Source organism: Amphiura filiformis, chromosome 18 (assembly GCF_039555335.1).
Source record: "Amphiura filiformis chromosome 18, Afil_fr2py, whole genome shotgun sequence".
Classification (NCBI taxonomy): Eukaryota; Metazoa; Echinodermata; class Ophiuroidea; order Amphilepidida; family Amphiuridae; genus Amphiura; species Amphiura filiformis.
Genome location: NC_092645.1, coordinates 63282320 through 63305265, shown reverse-complemented (window position 1 = coordinate 63305265; position 22946 = coordinate 63282320). Strand labels below are relative to the sequence as shown.

Below are 22946 nucleotides of genomic sequence, written 5' to 3'. Positions count from 1 at the left end.
TGAATGAAAATGATGCAGATTTAAAAGTTGCACCTAAACCCATTGAAAATGTTGCTTTTGTTGCTTGAGTGACTGTTCATCACTGGTCACTACTGGTCATTTTTGACCAGTCATGTAGCAAATGTAATGGTATGACTTGAGTATCTTGTTAGTGCAACTTTGGATACTGCTTTTTTATTCATTCAAGGTGTCCCCATGGCTATAAATTTTGAGCTATGAGGTATCAACATTTGCATAACTAAAACATGTTTCTTTTTGCTATTTCAGGTCGTGTTCACACAGTCACTAATACCGGTTATAAGTCGCTTCTTACCGGACAGCCACGGGTAATAACTCACTTATATCCGACTGTGTGAACACGACTTCAGTTTTAAAATTGGATGCGTAGATTTTGAGTTATTGCCTCGTAATATGGGGGGTATTACTTTTGGGATGTGCTTACTATGTAATACAATGCTATGCAGCATGTTTATTGTATGAGGTGCCAATGTTTCATGATGTTAATCAATACACCAATCTTGAGGGGCTGTGCAATAATTATGAGCCCTGGGGAGGGTCAAATGTGGTGGGGGCAATAATTTTTGGGCCAGCCAAGGTGGGGGGAAATTTTTGGCAACCGAGAGGGGGGTGGAGGCAAACAATTTTTGGCACACATTCATGTGGCGCCTTTTAAAAAACCGCTCTAATAAGGCTAAGTAAAACACTTGGGAAATATGCAAATATTGCGCTCGCAATATGTATCTACAACATTTAAGGTTTGCAAATTGGAATCCCAAAAATTTGTCATGTGCAAAAGGGTAGGGAACAAACATTTTTGGCGGGCTTGGGGGGGGGGGTTAAGCATTTCTTGGCAGGCTGAGAGGGGGGCAAGTATTGTTTGGTATGCTGTTTGGAAACTTTACCAGGAAGGGGGGCTCATAATTATTGCACAGCCCCTGACCTAATTAAATTCCATATTTACAGTTCTTGTGTGAGAGATTAAGGTCAAGTCTTCCATAAGGGGTGTATGGATATCAAAAGGAATAGCCTTACCTGATAACCATCTTGATGCCCAGCATCTGTAGATCGGTCAGTTTCTGACCCTTCAGAGCTGAATCGGTCACTTTGCATGGTTTGAGGGGAAATATCTCATTCTATTGTGACCATATAGCCCTAAATACATACAAATGACACATTCTTTTCCTAATCATACTGACCCTTGTATTAAGCCTTACCTAATAACCATCTTGATGCCCAGCATCTGTAGATCAGTCAGTTTCTGACCCTTCAGAGCTGAATCGGTCACTTTGCATGGTTTGAGAGGAAATATCTCATTCTGTGGGACCATCAGTGTGTGGGTGATGACTTTGTCTAGAAGATCAGTTATCACTGTTTGAAAATATGAAACAAAGCTGTTATGGGCTGTTCCAGTTGAAATCTATACACCCCCTATGGAAGACATTATCTTAATCTCCCACAGAAAGGGTGTATATTTCAAATGGAGCCACCCATTCAGGTAACCCTATTTGAAATTCACACTCCACACGTGGAAGATTAAGGTCACTAGGGGTGTATGGATTTCAATTGGAATATATATAGCCTTATTAAAAAAAGTTGGATTATAAATGTTTTGCCTAACAGGTGATGCACCAAATCCATGAAAAACTGAACCAGGTTGTTGAACATAATATTGTAGAATTCCACCTGCAAGCATTATGCCTCTAGGTGAGTTTTTTTTATGAAGGAGATGAAAGACAGACACCCTTCACAAAACCATTTGGAGCTTAAGCGGCGATCCTGACTTTTAGACCACCCTCACTATATAGGGCTCAAATATTACTATTTCATCAAGGTTTAATATTCTAACAAGCTTAAACTAAAAGTTTCATCTAAGGAGTCAAGCTTTAAACTATTAAGCAAAAATATCCAACAAGCTAAAACTATTTTTTACCCGTTTTTTAACAAGCTAAAACCAATTTTTGAAAAGAAGCTTTAACATCAATTTTTTCATTGTAAAAACCATCTAAACAATCTTTAAAAATACAGTGACCTACCTAATATTACTAATCTATGTTTCCGATGATATCCAAGAAGCTAAAATATTGTGAAAGAGGGCAGGGCTTTGAGTAATGAGGAAATTACGGGTAAAATACATCACGTTTTTCGAGAAATTCGCCATCTTGAATAAATGCAGAATTGCGTCATGCAGTAAAACGATGTCAAGCGGCGCTTGAAAATGCATGATACTGCGGCGTAAATTACCGTCAAAATGAGCGTACATCAAGCGCTTGTGCTACTGCGAAAACTTCGGAGCTGGCATCACCGGTTTTGTAACCAGCTCTTTTACGTCAAAAATAGCTATAAAAACGTGAATTTTACAACAAAATAAAGCTTGTTTGATGGAATAAAAGGTATGTTTGTAGAGTTGAAAACATGTTTAACCTTGTTACGAAAGTTTAATATGATAAATTTGCAATTTGTACCTTATATAGCTCGGGTGGTCTAAAGGTCAGGATCGCCGCTTAAGCAACTATACTACTGATACAGGTGGCTGTACAAGCATGTATTATTGTAAGACCATTTTATTCTTTATATGCTTTTGTGGCGGGTGTCTGCCTTTCATCTCTCTCGTCAAAAAAAAAAAACCCTCATTTAGAGGCGTACTGGTATATGCTTATAGATGGAATTCTACTGTATCTCATTTACATTGCAAATACTATGGAGCATGACATTTTCTGTGGTATTCAAATTTTGCATTTTGGAGAGAACCCGTGTTTCTGCAACATATTTTCGCAAATTTCAGTGAACATTCCCTTAAAGCCTATAAGAAGCAAAAATATTTGTGTACATAAAAGTTTTGTGAATCAACTGCGCTCACAAAATTGTCCTGCTTTTCAGTAACTTGCTCAGTAAGTATAAGCTGCTGTCCATTGATAATATATGTATTCATGTTACTATATAGTGGCATATCACTTGTACATACCTCTATTGGTGACGCTTTCATGTCGTATTGACATCACCTTGTAGTAAGCTGTCTGACATTTCTGTAGCCATTCTTTGCTGTTTGCTGCTGATGGGGGAGGGTGCTATAATTAGGTTACTATATAGTGGCATAGCACTTTGACATACCTCTATTGGTGACACTTTCATGTCGTATTGACATCACCTTGCAGTATGCTGTCTGACATTTCTGTAGCCATTCTTTGCTGTTTGCTGCTGATGGGGGAGGTGCTATAATTAGGTTACTATATAGTGGCATAGCACTTTGACATACCTCTATTGGTGACACTTTCATGTCGTATTGACATCACCTTGCAGTATGCTGTCTGACATTTCTGTAGCCATTCTTTGCTGTTTGCTGCTGATGGGGGAGGGTGCTATAATTAGGTTACTATATAGTGGCATATCACTTGTACATACCTCTATTGGTGACACTTTCATGTCGTATTGACATCACCTTGCAGTATGCTGTCTGACATTTCTGTAGCCATTCTTTGCTGTTTGCTGCTGATGGGGGAGGGTGCTATAATTAGGTTACTATATAGTGGCATAGCACTTTGACATACCTCTATTGGTGACACTTTCATGTCGTATTGACATCACCTTGCAGTATGCTGTCTGACATTTCTGCAGCCATTCTTTGCTGTTTGCTGCTGATGGTGTTGATGACGGACTCTTGGATAATAACTTGCTCAGATCTGTGTCTATTAAGGTAGATAAAACAAAGGTATTTATTAAAAGTAACATCTCGGCCAAATTCACAAATAAATATTTTACTAAATCGTTCTCATATACAGCAGCATTTCAGGTGACTGACTGGCTAATTCTGTATTACCCTTGACAAAGAGAATTCTCATGGGAAAGTCTTTCCGAAGTGTTTGCAAGAGATAAGGAAGGCTCATTTAGTCTGCATGCACAGGAATGGACGTTTACCTTCTTCAATTGCTGTGCCAATGATTGCAAACACTAGCTTTCTATACATCTCTACATTGCAGTCTGCTTTCTATAGGAGCACCATCACATAGTTTTGATATCTTACCTTGTTTTATAGCAGATGGTCTTGATATAGTAGTAAATAGTAATATATTCCTTAGGCACAGGGGATGATGCAAACAGTGGCCATGGGTACGGATCATCAATAGCATTCTCTAGATCCCTATATAGAAGTCTTCTTTCTATAAGACCACCATCACATAGTTTTGATATCTTACCTTGTTTTATAGCAGATGGTCTTGATATATGTAGTGGTATATTCCTTAGGCACAGGGAATGATGCAAACAGTGGCCATGGGTAGGACTCATCACTACCATTCTCTAGATCCCTATATAGAAGTCTTCTTTCTATAAGACCACCATCACATAGTTTTGATATCTTACCTTGTTTTATAGCAGATGGTCTTGATATAGTAGTAGTATATTCCTTAGGCACAGGGAATGATGCAAACAGTGGCCATGGGTAGGACTCATCACTACCATTCTCTAGATCCCTAAATAGAAGTCTTCTTTCTATAGGACCACCTTCACATAGTTTTGATATCTTACCTTGTTTTATAGCAGATGGCCTTGATATAGTAGTAGTATATTCCTTAGGCACAGGGAATGATGCAAACAGTGGCCATGGGTACGGATCATCACTAGCTTTCTCTAGATCCCTACATGGAAGTCGTCGTTCGAGGGACCGCCCGACGCGTAGCTACGCACCAAGATGTGATTTCTCTCAATTGACAGCATATCTACTATGAAGCCATCCCTGGAATCAAATGAAATGAATTAATATCATTACCATATTCAACCATTTACTTAATTACAGGCTCAAGGACTTTTCTAAAATAAGTTTGCTTAAATGCCTGTTTGTATGGGTGTATGAAACACATATAGACTGCTCTTTATTCGGAAGATTGTGAGAACCATTTCCTCCTGCTGATCTTGACACCATGGGTCTACTGTACATAAAACATATATAGACTGCTCTTTATTCAGGAGATGATGAGAACTGTTTCCCCTCGGTGCGCTTGAGACCTTGAATCTAATGAGCTATATGAAACAAAATAGATGGTGAGAACTATTTCCTCTTGGTGATCTTGACACCATGGGTCTACTGTATATAAGACTTCAATGTGTATCAACAAAGGCAAGGGACTGATATCGATATGCTTGAGTGATCCCCATGCAACCACTACACTGTTCAGTAGCCTTATTGTGATGTGGCGGGAGTTTTAAAAACATGAGCCCTGAACAAAATATGATGCACGTGCATACTGCCAGGCAAAAAAGAATGGAAATTGCGATGATGCGTGCGCATACTGCCAGGCACTGTACGTCAGAAGTCAACTCATCTATAGACTGCTCTTTATTCGGGAGATGATGAGAACTGTTTCCCCTCGGTGCTCTTGAAACCTTGAATCTAATGAGGTGTATGAAACAAAATAGATGGTGAGAACTATTCCCTCATGTTGATCTTGACACCATGGGTCTACTGTATATAAAACAAATATAGATGAGTTGACTTCAATGTGTATCAACAAAGGCAAGGGACTGATATCGATATGCTTGAGTGATCCCCATGCAACCACTACACTGTTCAGTAGCCTTATTGTGATGTGGCGTGAGTTTTAAAAACATGAGCCTTGAACAAAATATGATGTGGGTGCATACTGCCAGGCAAAAAAGAATGGAAATTGCGATGATGCGTGCGCATACTGCCAGGCATTGTACGTCAGAAGTCAACTCATCTATAGACTGCTCTTTTTTTCGAGAGATGGTGAGAACTGTTTCTCCTTAGTGATATTGAGACCATGGGTCTACTATTTGATCATTGGCTGTACAAAAATGTAGCATTTATTTCCTACTTCTTTGATATTGAATTACAGCATTGTTTACATGGAAAATAGCCATTTTGATTTCTTTGACAATAATAATAAGTGCAATTAAAATGTTGGAGTTAGGTCAATCTTTCCATACTACCCATCTTTTCATTCCTTTTGGTTTTGATAATATTTGAATCAGTCAATACAGACATATAAAGCAACATCATCATTTTTCAGCACTGCTTAACATTTAATGATAATTTTGTGTTTGAGCTATTCAGACAAATTTTTACACTTAATGAGGATCGATAACTGATATTGCCTTTAAGATGGATCATAAGTCTTATGCTGGTTTCATACTTTCCTGCCGCTTGCCCGCTGTGAAGATAATTTTGCTTCATTGCGCAGTAGCAGCAGAAACGCTAGTGGTGACCAGCGTCAAGCCGATATATCGATCACTCCACTGTTTGTCCAAGCCGCAGCATCCCTGGGAGTTGAATTCAATCTAACTCAGAGCGGTGCCGCTTTGACGTATCAGAACAAAATAAGATTTTGGAGCGGTGCTGAGCGGCAACATTGGCTTTCATAGTCATGCTGATGCCGGTCAGCGGTGTGCCGCTCTACTTGCAGACAAGTGGAAGTGGCACGATAAAGTGTCATGCCGCTCAGCGGCAAGTGGCAGAAAGTATGAAACCAGCATTAGCAAAGCAGTCCCTTGGCTATGTTTGCTCACTCACCCATCTGTAGTCTTGTTGTGTTCCTGTCCTTGTAACAACATGTCCCATATCTTATATTGACATTCCAGTAGTAATAAGGTGTCCAGACAGCAAATCATTACATGGGTCCCTCCCTGGATATATTAATACACTCACCCATCTGTAGTCTTGTTGTGTTCCTGTCCTTATAATAACACGTCCCATATCTTATATTGATATTCCAGTAGTAATAAGGTGTCCAGACAGCAAGTCATTACATGGGTCCCTCCCTGGATATATTAATACACTCACCCATCTGTAGTCTTGTTGTGTTCCTGTCCTTGTAATAACATGTCCCATATCTTATATTGACATTCCAGTAGTAATAAGGTGTCCAGACAGCATGTCATTACATGGGTCTCTCCCTGCATATATTAATACACTCACCCATCTGTAGTCTTGTTGTGTTCCTGTCCTTATAATAACATGTCCCATATCTCATATTGACATTCCAGTAGTAATAAGGTGTCCAGACAGCATGTCATTACATGGGTCCCTCCCTGGATATATTAATACACTCACCCATCTGTAGTCTTGTTGTGTTCCTGTCCTTGTAATAACATGTCCCATATCTTATATTGACATTCCAGTAGTAATAAGGTGTCCAGACAGCAAGTCATTACATGGGTCCCTCCCTGGATATATTAATACACTCACCCATCTGTAGTCTTGTTGTGTTCTTGTCCTTGTAATAACATGTCCCATATCTTATATTGACATTCCAGTAGTAATAAGGTGTCCAGACAGCATGTCATTACATGGGTCCCTCCCTGGATATATTAATACACTCACCCATCTGTAGTGTTGTTGTGTTCCTGTCCTTGTAATAACATGTCCCATATCTTATATTGACATTCCAGTAGTAATAAGGTGTCCAGACAGCAAGTCATTACATGGGTCCCTCCCTGGATATATTAATACACTCACCCATCTGTAGTCTTGTTGTGCTCCTGTCCTTGTAATAACATGTCCCATATCTTATATTGACATTCCAGTAGTAGTAAGGTGTCCAGACAGCAAGTCATTACATGGGTCCCTCCCTGGATATATTAATACACTCACCCATCTGTAGTCTTGTTGTGCTCCTGTCCTTGTAATAACATGTCCCATATCTTATATTGACATTCCAGTAGTAGTAAGGTGTCCAGACAGCAAGTCATTACATGGGTCCCTCCCTGGATATATTAATACACTCACCCATCTGTAGTCTTGTTGTGTTCCTGTCCTTGTAATAACACGTCCCATATCTTATATTGACATTCCAGTAGTAATAAGGTGTCCAGACAGCAAGTCATTACATGGGTCCCTCCCTGGATATATTAATACACTCACCCATCTGTAGTCTTGTTGTGTTCCTGTCCTTGTAATAACACGTCCCATATCTTATATTGACATTCCAGTAGTAATAAGGTGTCCAGACAGCATGTCATTACATGGGTCCCTCCTGGATATATTAATACACTCACCCATCTGTAGTCTTGTTGTGTTCCTGTCCTTGTAATAACATGTCCCATATCTTATATTGACATTCCAGTAGTAATAAGGTGTCCAGACAGCAAGTCATTACATGGGTCCCTCCCTGGATATATTAATACACTCACCCATCTGTAGTCTTGTTGTGTTCCTGTCCTTGTAATAACATGTCCCATATCTTATATTGACATTCCAGTAGTAATAAGGTGTCCAGACAGCAAGTCATTACATGGGTCCCTCCCTGGATATATTAATACACTCACCCATCTGTAGTCTTGTTGTGTTCCTGTCCTTGTAATAACACGTCCCATATCTTATATTGACATTCCAGTAGTAGTAAGGTGTCCAGACAGCAAGTCATTACATGGGTCCCTCCTGGATATATTAATACACTCACCCATCTGTAGTCTTGTTGTGTTCCTGTCCTTGTAATAACATGTCCCATATCTTATATTGACATTCCAGTAGTAATAAGGTGTCCAGACAGCAAGTCATTACATGGGTCCCTCCCTGGATATATTAATACACTCACCCATCTGTAGTCTTGTTGTGTTCCTGTCCTTGTAATAACACGTCCCATATCTTATATTGACATTCCAGTAGTAATAAGGTGTCCAGACAGCATGTCATTACATGGGTCCCTCCCTTGATATATTAATACACTCACCCATCTGTAGTCTTGTTGTGTTCCTGTCCTTGTAATAACATGTCCCATATCTTATATTGACATTCCAGTAGTAATAAGGTGTCCAGACAGCAAGTCATTACATGGGTCCCTCCCTGGATATATTAATACACTCACCCATCTGTAGTCTTGTTGTGTTCCTGTCCTTGTAATAACACGTCCCATATCTTATATTGACATTCCAGTAGTAGTAAGGTGTCCAGACAGCAAGTCATTACATGGGTCCCTCCCTGGATATATTAATACACTCACCCATCTGTAGTCTTGTTGTGTTCCTGTCCTTGTAATAACATGTCCCATATCTTATATTGACATTCCAGTAGTAATAAGGTGTCCAGACAGCAAGTCATTACATGGGTCCCTCCCTGGATATATTAATACACTCACCCATCTGTAGTCTTGTTGTGTTCCTGTCCTTGTAATAACACGTCCCATATCTTATATTGACATTCCAGTAGTAATAAGGTGTCCAGACAGCATGTCATTACATGGGTCCCTCCCTGGATATATTAATACACTCACCCATCTGTAGTCTTGTTGTGTTCCTGTCCTTGTAATAACATGTCCCATATCTTATATTGACATTCCAGTAGTAATAAGGTGTCCAGACAGCAAGTCATTACATGGGTCCCTCCCTGGATATATTAATACACTCACCCATCTGTAGTCTTGTTGTGTTCCTGTCCTTGTAATAACACGTCCCATATCTTATATTGACATTCCAGTAGTAATAAGGTGTCCAGACAGCATGTCATTACATGGGTCCACTCACCCATCTGTAGTCTTGTTGTGTTCTTGTCCTTGTAATAACACGTCCCATATCTTATATTGACATTCCAGTAGTAGTAAGGTGTCCAGACAGCAAGTCATTACATGGGTCCCTCCCTGGATATATTAATACACTCACCCATCTGTAGTCTTGTTGTGTTCCTGTCCTTGTAATAACACGTCCCATATCTTATATTGACATTCCAGTAGTAATAAGGTGTCCAGACAGCATGTCATTACATGGGTCCCTCCCTGGATATATTAATACACTCACCCATCTGTAGTCTTGTTGTGTTCCTGTCCTTGTAATAACATGTCCCATATCTTATATTGACATTCCAATAGTAGTAAGGTGTCCAGACAGCAAGTCATTACATGGGTCCCTCCCTGGATATATCAATACACTCACCCATCTGTAGTCTTGTTGTGTTCCTGTCCTTGTAATAACATGTCCCATATCTTATATTGACATTCCAATAGTAGTAAGGTGTCCAGGCAGCACGTCATAACACTCAGTAATCTGTAATGATTTCAGACATCATTATCAAATTTTTGTTGATTAGTTGGCATATTACATACATACAATACATAAAGATATTATAAAGCACCTTCAAAATTTATCTATTTATTTTTCTTCTTTTTAAAAAAATTTAGTTAAAATTTTTTTAACTTCTTTATTTTTTTATTATTATAAAAAGAAAAAAAAACAACATTGGTTGGGTCAGGCATACTTTTGGGGCGGTCAGGTTACACCAATCAAACAATATTTTTTCGAGGCCTATTCAATGTCTCGCAACAATATTTTCATGAGTCCGCCATGATACGAACTGTAAGTTTTTCAGCCGTCACTATAGTTTTCAGGTGAGAACTACAGCGGTCTGTAAATTTGGCGCAGTTTATGGCGTATACGGAAGAGGGATTCTGATTGGTTAATTGAATCACGTCATCATCACATCGGCACCTCATTCGCTGGTCAAGCTGCATAGCAATGCATGACCTTGTTCTTTTTACATGATAATCAGACAGGGCAGACGGACACCGCTGAAGTAATTTGCTGAATGGTATACAAGCATAACACAAATATACTGCGCCAATAAAGTATCCTTACACTTGGAAAAATAATCACAATTTCCAAACTGAACATTATTATAGTGAATTTTTATTTTTAATACATGCACTATCTAATTCTGCACATTATGACACGGCATTGAATCCAATGTGACTTCAAGAAGTAAAGTTACAAGCATTTGATTAGATGAAGGTCCAGTTTCAAAAGTGACAAACTGGCCTATTCAAAACGCCACAGACCACAAATCTGGTTTGAGAGTGGTGAATGGCTAATTTATGCGTTTGGCTTTAATTTAATACAAAAGGAACAAAAGAGAACTGAAACAAAAGAACAGAAGTACAGAGAAGTAAAAACTGAAATAAAAACTGCACGCTTCATTGAAGAAACTGTGTTGTCTCTTTGTTGGGCTTGTTGGAATCTTTTTGCGCCTTTGTATAGGCCAGTTTGTCACTTTTAAAACTGGACCTTCGTCTAATCAAATGCTTGTAACTTTGCTTCTTGAAGTCACATTGGATTCAATGTGGTGTCATAATGTGCAAGATTAGATAGTGCATCTATTAAAAATACAAATTTACCCAAATATTGTTCAGTTTTGAAATTGTGATTATTTTTCCAAGTGTAAGGATACTTTATTGGCGCAGTATATATGCACAGTGTAGACGACTGATGGATGTAGTCTAGTTGCAAGTAGAAACTGTTTGATGACATTATTATAAAAAAAAAAAAATAAATGTAGATATTTATATAGCGCTTTATGCCGTAAACAGCCTCAAAGCGCTTTTACATTTATTCCGCCGTCATTACATTATGCCGGAATCACGTTTGCAGCCTACAAATGGCGCAGGGTTCATCAGACCAACGACCGTGACTAACCCTAACAGCTTCCCATTGCACCTGGGTGGGGTGAGGCAAGCGAAGTAAAGCGCCTTGCCCAAGTCTAGCAGGCCCTGTATGAGAAAAATTATGTGACTGAAATGGACAGAACTGAAAAGTGTCTTTTGGGCAATCCTTGGATGTGTGGTTTTTTTTAATTCCCTAACCGTAACCCACGAAGGAAGGCTAATAGACTTGGGATACTACATAAAGCCATAGAACTACATCAGCCACTGTGTAACATGACCGAATCCAGGGTTCCAAAAGATTTCAGCCCGAATCGCGGGTCAAATAATCGAAAAGTCACCCAATTTTTCTCTTTACCATTGGTTTCTATGGGGCAGGAAACTATCGGAAGTCGCGGGAGCCAATGTTGAAAAGTCGCCCAAATTTTTTCTTTACCATTGGTTTCTATGGGACAGGAAATTGTCAAAAGTCATGGGAAAATCTTCAAAAGTCGCCAATTGGGCTACCAAATCATGGGTTTGGCAACCCTGATTGAATCCCTATTGAATCAATAAAATGGTTGCATACCTTAGTCCAAACACTTGTGACTGTTCTTCATTGAATAAGGAATGCACCTTTGACCTTGTGTTGACCATCACTAGTCTGTCCAACAGGCCCTGTATGAGGAAAACAATTGTAATTTTATATGGTTTATCACTAGTCTGTCCAGCAGGCCCTGTATGAGGAAAACAATTGTAATTTTATATGGTTTATCACTAGTCTGTCCAACAGGCCCTGTATGAGGAAAACAATTGGAATTTTATATGGTTTATCACTAGTCTGTCTAGCAGGCCCTGTATGAGGAAAACAATTGTAATTTTATATGGTTTATCACTAGTCTGTCTGTATGAGGAAAACAATTGGAATTTTATATGGTTTATCACTAGTCTGTCTAGCAGGCCCTGTATGAGGAAAACAATTGGAATTTTATATGGTTTATCACTAGTCTGTCTAGCAGGCCCTGTATGAGGAAAACAATTGGAATTTTATATGGTTTATCACTAGTCTGTCTGGCAGGCCCTGTATGAGGAAAACAATTGGAATTTTATATGGTTTTAACAAATTTGAACTATCGCCGTTTGCGGGAAACACCTTACACAGGGCTGTCAACACTTATGCATTAGCTCACTTTCTCATTGTCTCACGCCAAGGTAGTATAATCTCACTCCAAGTAGTAAATCTCACGCAAAATGCTGGAAAATGAGTAAAATCTCACGCATCGTTATAATAATTTGTTGTCCCTACACCCCATCCCCCTCTGAACGCCATGGCTCAAATAATCATGGGTCAAAATGAACATTGTAGTCGACAAATCCAGGTACGGCTCTGTCTCAGGCCAAGCAATTCCAAAAAGTTGACAGCCCTACCTTACACTTATTTGTGGCCTATAGACATATTTCACCATCATTTGACTCTATAGCAGGCCCTGTATGAGGAAAACAATTGGAATTTTATATGGTTTTAAAACGTCAAAAAATCTTGAATAGCATCGTATGTGATGTGACCGACGTATATTGCTTTATAGTCTCAGTTCACTTACAATGATAGTATCAGGCACTTCTCTGAAGGTGTAAGATTCTTTGTTCTCCAATTCCTTCTCTGCTAACACTTCATACACAGCTGGGAAAGCTGATAGTAGATTCATCAGGCTTGTAAAAAACTGCAGATGAAATGTATTCATAACCTCATTAATATACGCAGCAAGTGCGATCCAATCACAGATAATAACTTTTAAATACGCGGACGCAAATGCAGGTCATTGAAAAAGTATAATGACCGCGTCTTGTGACGTAGCTGAAAGTACGCTCTACAATGACCGCGTTACGTGACGTGTTACCCGTTCGAACAATTTATGTGGACGCTGGCCGCCGTATTTGGACATCGCATGATTGCGTGCTAGTGTGATTGGTCGCTAGCGGTATTTCCTTAATGGGCTATTCAATTTTTTACAGGGAAAATGACAGATAAAGTTAAAATAGTGTTTTGTTTTCAAATTAAATGAAGAAAATGTGACGTAAATTGAATAAAAAAAAGTGAAAAGTGATGGTTATTTTTCGGGTATTGTGAAATATATAACATTGTGCTTTGGACCTCGAAATATCCTCGGGCGCATATTCCTCGGTTCCAAAGCACAATGTTTAGATATTTCACAATACCTAAAAAAACTGATGCTTGTGATCATTAACCTCTAAATGGAAGGATTGTGAAAAGCAATATATTTCATTGTGTATACATACTCCAAATCTATCATGAAAGTCTTAGAAGTAATGGAATCTTGAATGTCTCAATAAATAATGGAATCTTTACCTAATTAGAGGAGGCTCTATCATTTGGTTGCATTGGTGGTGGTGCAGGTCTCAGTAGAGGTCTGTCATCTGGTCCACACTCAAGAATTGTCCATAGACCATTGATTAAAGTCTTATTAAATAATGGAATCTTACCTTAGAGGAGGCTCTATCATTTGGTTGCATTGGTGGTGGTGCAGGTCTCAGTAGAGGTCTGTCATCTGGTCCACACTCAAGTATTGTCCATAGACCATTGATTAAAGTCTTATTAAATAATGGAATCTTACCTTAGAGGAGGCTCTATCATTTGGTTGCATTGGTGGTGGTGCAGGTCTCAGTAGAGGTCTGTCATCTGGTCCACACTCAAGTATTGTCCATAGACCATTAATTAATGTCTTCACAAACCCTGTGATTGTAAGAATTCACATTTGTCTTATCAGTATAAAGGTTTATCTCTTCAGTTTTGCCACTTACGGGCTAAGTATTGTTGGCCATGGCAGCCAAAAAGATTAATTTTCATTGTCTAAATCAATGTATTATTTAGACAATAATAACTGCGCACCATCTATATTTTGAGGTCATTGTGTGAAATCGGAGGGTTTTGTTTTGGGCTGAGGTTTCACACAATGAACTCAAAATAGATGGCGCAAAGTTATTATTGTCATTCATTACTGTCGTATTTAATAATTTGAACAAATCAAAATAGCATTTTATGTTATTTTATGCCATAAAACGTTGTTAAAATATAATCAGTTTTAATCATTGTTGTAACCTACCCTATAAAAAATCGACCAGGTCGAATTTAACATTCGTGCCGACAACAAGAGCTACCAATCACAGAAACGCGGCGGCATCGAGTAGGTGCGTGCGTTGCAATAACGCTTAGCTTTATACACGCACGCGCGCGCAGAAGTTATTGTAGCGCGTCAGGAGTCATTGTGAGTTATCAATGACCTCGCAATTAGTGCGCGGTCAGGCAATCAATTTCTTTTGTTTTGCAGAAGTTCAGTCTACAAATCATATACTTTATAAACTTGTTTGATTTATTGTTGTTTTTGAATCCTTCTACACACTCGCCATGAAATGATCAACAACTAAATCGAAATAGTTTTGCTGCGAACGACCAAATCGCAACAGTTGAAAATAATTACTAACCTTAATGCTTTGCATGCTGGTGATAGAATTTTTGAAGATAAAAAGTTTTGCGTCATTTTCTCAAAGTATCTAGAGCTATCTGAAGAACTACTGAACCAATACTAGGCTTGCTTGTACTCATTTTAATGCATTTTTCATGCTGATTCCAAATATGGTCATGAAGATGTACAATTCTGAAATTTTTGAATTTTTTAAGATTTGGACCTCGTCGTCTGCATTTGATACCCATGTGAGGAGGGTTAAGAGTGCTAACATTTATTACACAAAACTGACTGAAGAGCACAAAGTTGTTCAATGAACAGTATGATATGGAGAGGAGGTTTCCCCTACAAACTTTCTGCATCACAGGTATAACATAACAACCAGATTGGGCTATTCCTGTTGAAATCCACACCCCCTATGAAAGACATAATCTTAATCTCCCACACATGGGTACACCTCAAATGGGGTTACCTGAATGGGTGACTCCATTTGAAATTCACACTCCCTATGTGGGAGATTAAGGATATTTCTTCAAAGAGCAGTATGATAGGAAGAGGGACTTTTCCCTACAAACTTTCTGCATCACAGGTAAAACGTAACAACCAAATTGGGCTATTCCTGTTGAAATCCCTACACCCCCTATGGACAACATTTATCTTAATCTCCTATAGAGGGGTTGTAGACCTCAAATGGGGTTACCTGAATGGGCGATTCCATTTGAAATTCACACTCCCTGCGTGAGAGATTAAGGATGTCTTCAGTAGGGGGCGAAATGGTGTTCATTAAGCTTATGTCTTCCATAGGGGTATATGGATTTTAACTGGAATAACACATTTGTCGAGATCATACCTGTACTTTGTAATGCGACTATGCCTGGTGCTGTAGCTGCTACTTGAGTCACCATAGTGCCATAGCCAAACTTTTCTGTCTTGCTCACCTAAATATAAGTACCATAAAAAACACAACAAATGGTTTCATATATTAACAATTAAGAGTTTGAATTGGAGCTTGAATGTTAATGCTCTGATTGGACTTCATATCGTTCTGAGTTTGGCAGCGGGCCAAATCTTTGTCTTTTGTTAAATTCATGTTACGCATTAGTTATGTCAGGCACCAGCATATCAATTTTTAACCGATGACCAGCGTTGACCGTGCTGCACTGCACCGTTAGCTAGCCCTGTATGCCACCCTCTTTCGCTACTGATCATGCTGAACAATGTTTACTAATTGATACGGTGCCTTCGAGAGCTAGAGCGCTGATCCATTATTCTCTAATTCGAAATAATTTATGCATAACATGAATTTAACAAAAAGATTAATCAGGATCTGGCCGTCTGCTTTAAAACTCATAAAAAATATGTGATATGACCTGATCCATAAGACAAAATGGTTAAGTTAAAAAAAAAAAATAAAAAACACTTTTTTGCCCCCAAGTTTTTTTTTTGGCAAAAATGTCCTATTGACAGTTCCCCTAGTGTATATAAGGTGCATCATCATGTTTATTTAGCTGCTCGGAAGATGGCACTTGCTAGAGTTCGAAAGCTCAGCCCTCTGATAAGGACTTCTCTTGGGAAAGACTAAATCTTTCTCAAGCAAAAAATCAGTCTAGAATAAGATTTTTTTTTCATAAATAGACATGGAACTAGAGATGATTTTTTTAAATATTTTGGATTTTTTTGAAATTGCCTCATTTTTCAAAATATTGAAAAAAAAAAAATTATGTGAAAAAAGCAATTTGATCACTCTATCAAGCAAATAGAATCCAAAGCAAGATTGATGGGTGATGAGAGATTGGCCCTGGTCTGGGCTTGGCCAAGCTTTTTTTTTTTTTTTCAATGTCGGGCATATCTAGGCATGAACAGGTGAAATCTAGGAGATAACACTGATGAGACTTGCCAGGCACAAGTGACCTGGTGAGCGAAGGGGTTGCCGTGAGATAGCTGGTCGGGGTATTTTTACAGGACAGGCAAGTGTAACCGACAATCGGGCGTTACTCTGATCGGAACCGCCTGTAAACGAGGTCTTTTATCATGGATCATCTGAACTTACCTGTAGTTTCTTTGCATATCTTGTATACATGTAGGCTACTGCCTCATTTATTGCACCAGTTTGCTGTAATAGCAGAAGACCCTGAAACAGTATAACAAAAAAAAAACATATTTAAAGGCTTAATGAACGATTTCCTTCAAATTTTAAATTTGTCATAATATGCTCAAAATGCTGAAATAATACTAGTAATAATGATCGGGAATGGTTTCTGTCCATTTTGAGCTGAAATAACGAGGTAACGTGAAAGAAACGCTGCTTGTTATTTTGGCCGTTTAACACGCAGTTCTATGGGTGGACATAAAGTCATAATTTCTTGAATATGACTTTATGTCGAACTTTGCTCTGTTTACCTACAAACACAACAAATTTGGCTGATTCCATTTAGGTGCAAGTTGTGACATGTGTAAACATTACAAATATGCCAAAAAATCAGGTTTGAAAAAAAAAAACCAAATTCATATTATAAGATCGTACATTATGACTTTAAGTGTGGACACTTCTTTCTTTTTCATCCTACTTCTTGGCCTCCCAAACAGTGGGTTGCTACCCAAATGTGTCTCACAAGCACTTTTCAGGGGTCTTGACTGATAAAAATCACAAAAAAATCTTTCCGTGCATAGCACTAAAACTGCCTGTCCGTTCTGTGTCTTCATATTTATGAGAAGCCAGTTTCAGAATTCTGGTAGTTATCAAGTCCCGCTACCATTCAACTGGCAGTCAGCTCATACCTGAAATGTGTGGTTTCCATAACATTACCATATTTGACAGACTTTGAGCAAACAAGTAGCACACTTATGATATTAGTTTCAGCAGGTAACAATATCTTGCTGTGGGTTGTGCCATATATTTTCTCATGAAGTTAATAATAGGAGAATGGATAATTGCAGGAGAAAAAAGTTCGGTAACATGTTGAAAATGTCTGTTCATTGTTTGATTTTGAGTCTCGCATTTAATATTGACTGCTATGAGGGCATGGTTAATATTATAGGCTCAAGGTGATCTCAAAACCATGCTATGACCCGAGGCGCAGCCGAGGTCATAGCATGGTTTGAGATCACCGTGGGCCTATAATTTAACCATGACCGAAATAAAGCAGTCAATATTTGTTTTATATACCTCATTAATATAGATTTTTGTCATATGATTGGTTAAAAGGCGTATTTTATTGTTCATTGACCATGGTAAAATTTACAAAGAAAGTTTTTCGTTATGAACCGATCGCATCACCGCAACTGGCAGGCAGCGCGTTGGCGCCGCATGCGTAATGCGAACACGCCATCGCGCGCGTAAAGTTGGGGGATCGGGACGCACACCGATGATGTGAAAATGACTATGCCCAGGGAATAGTCTTTTAAAAAGACTATTGCCAGGGGAATAGTTCAGTTTTTACGTAATTCTTAAAAAGGAGGGCATAGCTAATTCAATGACTGCAATTTCAGATGACAGGAATCTATATGAGGTATATAAATTCAAATATATCCTGATCTTACTACTATACATAGCCATGCCCATGAAAAAAAACCATTTACAACATCAGTAGTGATCTTATTGACCTCCATGTTGGGAGTAGGTGTGCCACACTGAGCCACTTACCTTAGGAGTACTAGCAAAGTTAAGAAGGTTGTCTATAAGAGTCTGTTCCCAAGCCAGAGTATCTTCATATGGTTCACCATCACCCTCATCAGTGGTGATCTTATTGACCTCCATGTTGGGAGTAGGTGTGCCACACTGAGCCACTTACCTTAGGAGTACTAGCAAAGTTAAGAAGGTTGTCTATAAGAGTCTGTTCCCAAGCCAGAGTATCTTCACATGGTTCATCATCACCCTCATCAGTGGTGATCTTATTGACCTCCATGTTGGGAGTAGGTGTGCCACACTGAGCCACTTACCTTAGGAGTACTAGCAAAGTTAAGAAGGTTGTCTATAAGAGTCTGTTCCCAAGCCAGAGTATCTTCACATGGTTCATCATCACCCTCATCAGTGGTGATCTTATTGACCTCCATGCTGGGAGTAGGGGTATCACACTGAGCCTCTTACCTTAGGAGTACTAGCAAAGTTAAGAAGGTTGTCTATAAGAGTCTGTTCCCAAGCCAGAGTATCTTCATACGGTTCACCATCACCCTCATCAGTGGTGATCTTATTGACCTCCATGCTGGGAGTAGGGGTGCCACACTGAGCCACTTACCTTAGGAGTACTAGCAAAGTTAAGAAGGTTGTCTATAAGAGTCTGTTCCCAAGCCAGAGTATCTTCATATGGTTCACCATCACCCTCATCAGTGGTGATCTTATTGACCTCCATGTTGGGAGTAGGGGTATCAGATTGAGCAGCATCCCTGCTAGCCTAAGTGACAAAACAAGTATGATTAAAATAACACTATAATATTTACAGTAATTCCTTGGCCAAACTGGAACATGCGCGTTATGTCCATGTAGCGTACTAAGCGTGCACGCAATAGGCGTGTGTATGCTTTCTTCTGTACCGTGCTATATTCGCGTGTGTTTATTGCGGAGCCACTAGCATTTATAGCGTTCCAGTTTGGCCAAGAAATTACTGTAAATATTATAGTTATTTACATGTACATGCTTTACCCATGCTCACAAGCTCCGGTATGTTATTCTGAAGGGCGGCTGTTAACAGTTGGGGTCAATTTCACTAATGTACAGCACTTTAAATAACCCACTGTAAATTAGTCAAAAATATCATAACCAATGTTTACTCTGCCTGGGTAATAATTAAATGTTCGAAATGAAGCATATTTTCCAAACTTGGCCCATGTTTCACTCATATCCACTGTTTACGCTCTCTGGAAATTAAGTGTGCCAATTGAAGCATTTTTTTCCCAAATTGGCCCAAGTTTGGCTCAATAATTGATATTGACCATTATAAATTTAGCATTTATTCTAATTAATAAGGCGTAAGTTCATTAATAACAAGCATCGAAGCAGCATCAACGGTTGATCCAAAGATTGAACAAATTCGGTTCTGGTGCCTAAACCCATTGGGATGGTTGAATAAACAGTTACAATTTATTGAAATACTTAGCACACGGTGGCTCAGTGGTTACGGCCTTGGACTCATAATCTGAGAGCTTGCTCGATGTGCGTTGGTTCGAGTCCCCGTCCCACCACCATGTTGCACCCTTGGGCAAGGCGCTTTGCCTCGCTTGCCTCACCCCACCCAGGTGTAATGGGAAGCTGTTAGGGGTAGTCACAGTCGTTGTACTGATGAACCCTGCGCCAATTGTAGGCTGCAAAGCGTGGTTCGACATATTCTAATAACGGCGGAATAAATGTAAAGCGCTTTGAGGCTGTTTACGGCATAAAGCGCTATATAAATATCTACATTTTTATTTTTTTTTATTTTTTAAATCATAGACTAATACAGACCAATCACCAAGGGTAAAGTCCCAGCATCACCCATATAATAAGCGTCAATCGTTCCAGAGAAACAAAACTGCAACGCGCATACCATATATTTTCATGGGAAGACACGCAACAGTCTATCACATATCGCAAAGGCAGGCAATGCTGGTGTGAATTGTGAGACACAGTGGCGTAGTCAGGGGCAGACTGCCCCCCCTCAACACCAAAATCCTGACATGCACATACAACTGAACGATCTGCCCTCATGAATATGCAAGATTTCACAGCATACAAAGCTTTGGTTGTTGGTTGATAGTCTGTATACTTTCTAGTCTGTGACTCACCACTCTCCATGCGTTAGCTACATAATGATGCAACCCATACGGTTGTAAGACTAGTAATCCCTCCGATGTACTATAGAACTGTCGGCATACAAATAGAAAGGCACCAGTCACAGCTGGGGAGGGTTGAGTGCTGAATTCTGAGCCGTCTAAGGCCTTCTTGGCAAAGTTTGAAATGGCGTGGATAGCAGCTAACCTGTGGTGAAAAATTGAAAATTTTACGTAATTTTTAATCAAGAACTGACAATTAACACTATTGTAGGAAAGGTTCCTATTCACAGGGATGAGATGCAGAGAAAAAATCTTACCCCTTCCCAGAATCCTTTGCAACATGATACATGTACATCTCACTACCATTAATTTGTAAAGGTTCCATTTGTTTTCATTTTGAGAATAGACATAGAGACTGGCTAAACATGGGGTCGATAGTCAAGAAATAACCACTTTCGTCACTATTGACTCATGTTGAAAATCAGCACAAAAAATTGAAATGGGAGAAATACATTATATGAAGCATATTAAAAATGGCATGGATATATAGCTGCTAATCTATGGTGAAAAAAAGTGTTATATGAACTGAAGATTTTAACTATTGATAAACTCTAAGGTAGAATTAAAGAGTACCGCCTCCACTGTTTTTGTGTGTTTGCATTGCTCATGGCAAATAGGATACCTCTGAATGATTTCACTACCCGCCTGGCAAACATTGATTTGAAGTTCGTAGTTGTTTGTGTTCTGTGCAAAAAGGATTGTGCCAAAATTGTGCTAAGTACGCAAGCCTTTGTAACACTCAGAAACACAAATTATCGTTTCATTTTGGGCTCTTGCCAAAAAAGGTTGGAGCTACAATCAAGGGATAAATAGTCGGCACACCATGACAATATGTTGGAACTCTTCATTGCCACTCTGATAGTTCAGTGAAATTAGTATAACTATGTTTGATGAAAAGTACAAACATTCCTCTTTCCCCTTCCCTCCCCTGTTCCCCCTAAATCAATGTTGGGGAGACTGGAAAGCCCAATGGCAAAAGTGCTTTCATCAACATTGAACTGGGGGAGAGGGGCATTTATATTAGGATCATCTCAAGAAATATTTAACCCTATGGGCACTAAGAACAACTTTGATTGGTTACACAGAGAACTATTTCATGTATTTAGCCAATCAGAGATATGGTTAAGAATAACCAGTAGGACTGACCAGGAGATAAATCTTAAAAGTACCAGATTGGTTACTCAGATGATTATATCATATGATTAACCAATCAGGGGTTATGTAAGAAAGACATTGCCCTTACCTATTGATTTTAAATTTCTCTCCCTTTTCTCCATAGAGTAGGACCTGTCTCCCTGACTCCCATGATGCCATTGCAGAAAATATATCAGCTACATGCAGCATGGTCACTTCACTTGAAGGCTGTGTAAATGATAACAGAAAATATATCAGCTACATGCAGCATGGTCACTTCACTTGAAGGCTGTGTAAATGATAACAGAAAATATATCAGCTACATGCAGCATGGTCACTTCACTTGAAGGCTGTGTAAATGATAACAGAAAATATATCAGCTACATGCAGCATGGTCACTTCACTTGAAGGCTGTGTAAATGATAACAGAAAATATATCAGCTACATGCAGCATGGTCACTTCACTTGAAGGCTGTGTAAATGATAACAGAAAATATATCAGCTACATGCAGCATGGTCACTTCACTTGAAGGCTGTGTAAATGATAACAGAAAATATATCAGCTACATGCAGCATGGTCACTTCACTTGAAGGCTGTGTAAATGATAACAGAAAATATATCAGCTACATGCAGCATGGTCACTTCACTTGAAGGCTGTGTAAATGATAACAGAAAATATATCAGCTACATGCAGCATGGTCACTTCACTTGAAGGCTGTGTAAATGATAACAGAAAATATATCAGCTACATGCAGCATGGTCACTTCACTTGAAGGCTGTGTAAATGATAACAGAAAATATATCAGCTACATGCAGCATGGTCACTTCACTTGAAGGCTGTGTAAATGATAACAGAAAATATATCAGCTACATGCAGCATGGTCACTTCAATTGAAGGCTGTGTAAATGATAACAGAAAATATATCAGCTACATGCAGCATGGTCACTTCACTTGAAGGCTGTGTAAATGATAACAGAAAATATATCAGCTACATGCAGCATGGTCACTTCACTTGAAGGCTGTGTAAATGATAACAGAAAATATATCAGCTACATGCAGCATGGTCACTTCACTTGAAGGCTGTGTAAATGATAACAGAAAATATATCAGCTATTACCGTATTGGTCCAAGTATAGTCCCACCCGTTTTTTAGGTGAAAATTTTTTCAG

At 39.0% G+C, this 22946-nt stretch overlaps 1 protein-coding gene across 1 annotated transcript in view; it reads right to left on the bottom strand.

The window, feature by feature from the left end:
• Nucleotides 1-22946, bottom strand: part of LOC140139296 (protein broad-minded-like) — a 125549-nt gene that overhangs the window by 11621 nt on the left and 90982 nt on the right. The window contains 16 exon segments of the mRNA XM_072161075.1: nt 1215-1368; nt 3546-3683; nt 4522-4653; nt 4656-4715; nt 5079-5089; nt 9877-9987; nt 11944-12032; nt 12956-13075; nt 13988-14106; nt 15687-15774; nt 16887-16967; nt 18480-18614; nt 18776-18916; nt 19072-19227; nt 20594-20786; nt 21885-22033. Coding sequence (XP_072017176.1) covers nt 1215-1368; nt 3546-3683; nt 4522-4653; nt 4656-4715; nt 5079-5089; nt 9877-9987; nt 11944-12032; nt 12956-13075; nt 13988-14106; nt 15687-15774; nt 16887-16967; nt 18480-18614; nt 18776-18916; nt 19072-19227; nt 20594-20786; nt 21885-22033 — 1877 coding nt within the window.